Here is a 6,000-nt window from a genome sequence, read left to right as displayed (position 1 = left end):
AGGAAGGGGCGTGGGGGTTGCCGCGCAGCGGCAGGAGCCGCGGGAAGCGAAAGGTGCGGAGGCTTTGGTGGGTTTGGGTTGGAGCCCGAGCCTTGGCCGGGGTAGCTGGTCAGTTTCCGGCCAAAGCTGCAGGTCAATCCCGGGAAGGGCGGGCGGCCGAGCAGAGGGAGCCGGCGGCGGAGCTCTCCCCTCGGCTCGCGTTCCCCGGCGCCACCGCCACCGCCTTGTCGCCGCCGCCGCTGCAGAGTGTCGCTGCTCCGCCGCGCGCCCGCGCCCCGCGCCGCCAGCGCTTGGGAGCCAGAGCGCCGAGCCCCGGGCGGAGGAGAGGGGCGCGGGCGCGAGAGCCGCGGCAAGGGAGCCGCGAAGGGGGAAGGGGGCGGGCGGAGGGAGGAGCAGGGAGAGGGAGAAGGGGGAGGGAGAGGAGAGCGAGGTAGAGCCGGGGAGAGCGGGAGCAAAGAGCGAGAGCCAGGGAGAGGAGAGGGAGGGAGAGGAGAGAGAAAGACACACGCACGCAGAGACACACGGTCACCGGAATTCCATTAGAAAAAAGTGACACGAGCAGGGGTTAGCGGGAGAAGATTTTTTTGAATCTTTCCTCCGTCTTGTGCGAAAGAAGCGACTCGGGTCTCTTGTCCTCGAAGCTCCCACTGGATCGTTCCTAGGCGCTGACACCCGTCGGTGGATTTCTTATTTGCGTTTTATTCTGACCCCCACCCTCGCCACTTCCTTCCAGCCCTTCACTCTCAAATCGCCTCTCCCCCCACCTCCTCAGTCCCCTCCCGGGAAGCGAAGGGGAATCGGACCCGCGGGGACTCGCGCCTTCCCGGACGAGCCGAGGGAAGGGCAGACCTGAGGACCGGCTGTCGGCTTGGAGAGCACACACACACACACACAGATACGTGTGTATTTGATTTTAGTGGGCAAGGGGGGCCTCGAGACGCGGCCCACCGCCCTCCATTCCCCCACCCCCTCCAGCCAGAGGCGAGAATCGCAGGACTCAGGATCTTCATCCGGCGGACTAGCTGGGATCTCCGCATTGGATTTGGGGCTGATTATCACTGCCTGGCTATTATTATTGTTGTTGTTATTATTTTTTATCCAAGGGAGAAAGACAGAAAAAACTGTGGGATTTATTTAACATGATCTTGGCAAACGCCTTCTGCCTCTTCTTCTTTTTAGGTGAGTACCTGCGGGAGGCGAGGACAGTGTGTCCGCGGGAGCCTGGGGGGCTGCGCGGCCGCGCGCCTGCAGGCGCCAGGGAGCAGCCTGGAACCTTGGGGGCGAGCGGGGCGCTGGCGGGGGACCGACCGGTGGGAAGAGCTCGCGGCGGGGCGAGCCGGGCCCGGGCGCGGCGGAACCGAGCGGGGCCGGCGGCTAGGATGCGGGTGGAGGGACGCGAGCCGCTGCTGGCTGCGTACCCACAGGGTTGGGAAGGAGACTTAGAACACCCAGACCATCCCTGAGCGCACGAACGCAGACATAGTCGCTCACTCACATGCAGTGATAGCGCTCATTTCTCTCAACGTAAAGGGTTCAAATTGCGGCAACTTAAGAAAAAAAAAAAAATCCAACTCTTGATCTGGAAGAGAGAAGAGAGGGAAGAGGCTCAGGGTCGGGGAGAGGAAAATCCTGCCATCCTACCTTTCGGCTCCTCGAGCCGATCGTGGTGGAGGGCACGGGCTTCTCCAGGAGCTCGGGGATGGACATCTGTGGGGGCAGTCCTGGCAGCCACCCCCCGCCTGCCAATCATCCTCTGGAAAAGACACCCCGCTTCCCACTCTCCGAATCCCTTCCCCGCGGCTTCACTCCCTGGAACACTTTTCAAGTTTCTCCCCACCCTGTACCCTCCCTCCCGCGCAGACCCGAGCCATCTAGGTGGGCGGGAGTGGAGGGTTTGAGCCGCAGTTCACCGCCTTGTCTTTGCCACATTTGGGGCGGGGGCACCTGGTAGCTGGTGGGAAGAGATGGGAGGGAGGCCAAAGTTTGCTTCCCTGGGTGAAGAAGGAGGGGAGCTAAGGGGAAAACCTGGCCTGAACAAAGACCACTGCTCATTCTGGAAGCCCTCTCCCCCAAAGGCAGGGAGGGAGGGCTGCCTGGTGCCCCTGAACCCTGACTGTCTTTTTCCCACCCAGAATTCCCAATCCCTAGCCCCCTTTTTATGCTGCAGGAAATCTCAGCTGCTTGGGAAGCAGGTGTAGAGGGAGCATACTTGGGGGTGGAGGTGAGTAAAAGTGGGTGTTGGAAAGGCTGCTTGCCACCGTCCCAGGCAAGGCTGCTGCCCCAGTAAGTACTCCAGAGAGAGGGCAGGCTAATGGGGTGTGTGTGTGTGTGTGTGTGTGTGTGTGTGTGTGTGTGTGTGTAAGGACCACACATTTGCTTCATTGTGGATGCTGCTCCTACCACCTTGGCCTGCTGTGTAGCCAGGGTGAGCCAGCCTGCCCAGATGGGTCACGAGAGCACCCTTTCCCTCCTGGAGGAGGGGAGAGGGAAGGCCTACGAGGGGGTTAGGTGCAGGTCATAGAAAGCCATGAGGGGTGTCCTAAGAAGTGTCTTGACTAGGACCAGGGACTCGAGTCCAGTCCATGTTGATCGGGCCCTGGGCCCTTCGCCAGCCCCACCTCCTTTTCCCCCTCCTGCATTTGGGCTGTGGGGCTTGGCCTAGCTCTAGGGTGTGGCCTTCACAGTCCTGCCTCAGGGAGCCAGAGGTGGCTCTTCTCAATAGTGTTCTCAGGTGGGAGGGGCTGAGGGAGGAGGCTGGGATGGTTCCTCTGGGCCCCACTGTGCTCCTGCAAGCCTTTCCCGGTAACCCTCTCACTCCAAAGGGGCTATTATAAAAGCTGACCTTTTCTCCTACGGCTGGTTTGAAAACCCAGCTTTCTGGGGCCAAGAATGAGCAGGGCCAAGAAGAAAAGGAAATTGTATTTCAGGAAAAGCAGCCAGACTGCTTGCTCCTGAGCTGCACACACGCCCCAGGCCAGCAGGGCTCCCAGGTGTGGATGATGGCCCCTCAGTCATCTCCAGGTCCAGCCCCCCAGGCTGCAGAGGTGGGGGGTCCCAGCCGAGGGGCCTGAGGAGAGACTGTTCTCCTGAGCCTATGTAGCTGTGCCTGGGGTCCTGTTCAGAGATGGCCTCCCTGGTGTCTGTGGCCCTGGTGGGGGTGGGGATGAGAGGAGGAAAAGTGGCAGGGGGCCACATCCTTTCAGTTCCTTTCTCTTGAGAAGCCCCTTCTCACAGCTGGGGTGCATGTTGGCTGAGTGACCACAGGACAGTGAAAGGCTCTGGGTTAGGCCAGCCGAGAACTAGGGATATGTTGGTTGTTAAGGAAATTTCAGCCCCAGGGCCCTTGCCTGGCAAGGAGCCCACAGTTGGGAGTTGGTTGGAAAGTTGGCTTTGGGGAGAGGCTTTTCTGGAGCTTGAGAACTGGGGTGGGCATTTTCAGTCAGGGATAGAGTGAAGCATGTTCCTAGGAGCAGGGGCCTTCGGTGTGCTCCTCCCAAGGTTCTGAGTGAGGTGTGGGCGTGGGCATGCCTTCCTGGCCCAGCCATCCTGACCTCCAGTGTTGACAAACTCAGAGAGAAAGTGAGATGGGGAAACTGATGGGCATGGGGACCGGGGTTGGTCAGAGGGCCCACCTCCCACTGGCATTCTCCCTCTCATCGGGGCATTTGATGTACCTGGGTGGTTGTAGGTCTGTGTGGTCTCACAGTCCCCGCTGTGTCTCTAAAAGCTGTTCCACATGTCTGTGCTTTCCGTGCGAGATCCGAGTTTTCTCCTGATCTAGAACTTGGAAACATCACCAGAATACCTTCCAACCTTTACTCACCTAGAATTCTTGGCCAGAGGCACCAGGTTGCCATGATTTCTTTCTCTGGCTGGACTTCTTGGTTTTGGGGGTCATGGCACCACCGAGAAGAGTCAGGGGTAGGTGGTGGTCAGGGAGTTTGGTTGGAAAATGCACTGACCCTTCTATGGAGCATCTCTCTGCTCAGGAGCTGAAAGGAAGAGGGAAGCCCTTGCTTTAGGCACAGGAGCCCAGGACTCTATAAGGATCATCTCTTGGGGCTGTAGACCCACCTGTAGGGCAGGAAGGAAGTGTCCTTATTGCCCCAGTTCCCTAGGCTAGTGTGCTGATATTTAAGCCTGGGGAGGAAGCCGCTTTCTTGTTTTATCTCCCGCTGTGCAGCCTCTGGTAACGCCAAGGTGGGAGAGGAGATGCCTGCTGGGATGCTGGGGTGAGGAGAGTCAGTGGAAGGCCCAGGGCTGGGCCAGTCCTAAGGCTCCAGCAGGCTGGCTACCTGGTTGGCTAGGTGGGACAGCAGGTATAGGTGAGGCCGGGTAAACAGAGCTGACCCTTGAGGGCCCTGTTGCACCCGAGTCCTGCTTAGAGACCCAGGAATTTGCTGAAGCCTGGCAATAAATCCCCAGCCTGGGCTTGGGCGGGAGGGCGCTTCTCCGTCCTACCCTGGGCAGGTGCCTCACTGTCTATGCCCACATTTCATGCTGGTTTCTTTAGTGGTCTTGCTCAAGCCTGGCCATAACTGTCAGCTCCTCCCATCCTGAGGTAGAGGTCTGGTCAGCTGGAGAAAGAAAGTCTTTTGTTGTGGACCCTGAGGTTTTCTCCACCCCAGGCCCACCCCCTGGTCTCTTGGTGGGATAGGCCTGGCCCGCCAGGAGTTCATTCCTAGTTGCCTTTCCCCTTGGTGGCCCTGTGGGTAGTGACAGGGTTGCAGTGCAGCACATTGCCTCTAGGTGTCGCTGTCTCCCTGTGCTAGCTGCTCCCTGAGCAGGGCCTCCTGGGAGAAAGGAGTGAGAAGTGGGAGTTCTGGGTCAAAATGGAGGAGATTCTTTGGGACTAGGGGATGGGGGACATTTCTGCCTAGGATCTTATTATGTTTCAGGGCAGAATGGAGTGGGGAAGCCCCCCCATCACTCTTCTGGTCTTGGAAAATTTAGTCTTGGCTCCGGGCCTTGGCATGGCCTTTTTGTGGAGCAGGATCTGAGTGAGGGGGAGGGGACCAGGGGACTGGGATGGTGTCTGTTTGGGGAGCTTGCTTTTGGAAGGACCAAGCGGCCCTCTCTGTGCCTTTCCCCTCCGTATCTCCTTCCCCGATCCCTTCCCTTCCCTTCCCTTCCGAGGACTGTGGGTTTGGACACTGGAGGCCATGCTGGGGAGGCGAGGGTCCATGTGCAAGGCCAGGGTCCACTTGCAGCTGACTTATTAGTTGGCTTCTGGAAAGAGGAGAAAGAAGGAGAGACAGAGGGGAGAGGGTATCAAGGAAGGGTGGGGAGGAGAGGAGAGAAAGAGGAAAAGAAATGAGAGAGAGAAGGAGACAGAGACAGAGGTGTCTGTGGGAGTGGTGGGATGGGGTTGCTTGGCCTCCAGCGTTTTTCGGGGCGGCTGGGGTGAACTTGTCTCCATGGTGGATTTTGTCTCTGGCCACTGTTGGACAGGATGGTGTGGAGGGCCGGGTCCCGCAGAGGAGTGCTTCCCTCTGAGCTCTCCTCAGACCACGGGGTCAGGCTTGTCTGTCCCTGTCTCCTTATGAAGTCTGGGGACTCAAAATGGACAGAATGGGGGTCGGAGGGGCCGTTTTAGCCTGTGTGTGACCTTGAGTTGTCACGTCCCTTCTTTGGGCCTCAGTTTTCTGAGAGTGGAATGCGGGACTGGTCTGGTCTTTGAGAGCCTAACAGGCTGTGAGAGTTAACCAGTCAGCCTACCTGGTTCCTTGGCCAGACCTCTGTTTGGACCCGAGGTTGCTGGCAGGAGGCCTGGCTACTCTGAAACTGAGATCTCCTTTGGCCTGCCCTAGGAGGCCCATCAGCTGCCAGCTCTCTGCTGAGGCCGTGGGATCCTTCTCTGGACTCCTGGCATCTTAGACCGTCTGTGGTCTGGCTGGGGCCTCTGGCTCTTCTGGGCTGTGCTTCTGGGCCCAGGGCCATGGAAAGAACCAGGAAAGGGTCATGTACGGCCAGGGCCGAAGACAACTTTTCTCCTTTGGG

General features: G+C 59.0%; 1 protein-coding gene across 1 annotated transcript in view; it reads left to right on the top strand.

Annotated features, from left to right (window-relative positions):
* The window catches only part of GFRA2 (GDNF family receptor alpha 2), a 103,171-nt gene continuing 97,609 nt past the window's right edge, over nt 439-6,000 (top strand). The window contains exon 1 of the mRNA XM_018052254.1: nt 439-1,179. Coding sequence (XP_017907743.1) covers nt 1,140-1,179 — 40 coding nt within the window. The 5' untranslated portion in view covers nt 439-1,139. The remainder of the gene's footprint in view (nt 1,180-6,000) is intronic.

Source organism: Capra hircus, chromosome 8 (genome assembly GCF_001704415.2).
Source record: "Capra hircus breed San Clemente chromosome 8, ASM170441v1, whole genome shotgun sequence".
Lineage (NCBI taxonomy): Eukaryota > Metazoa > Chordata > Mammalia > Artiodactyla > Bovidae > Capra > Capra hircus.
The sequence above is the reverse complement of the archived record's forward strand: the minus strand, read 5'-3'. Positions and strand labels throughout refer to the sequence as shown.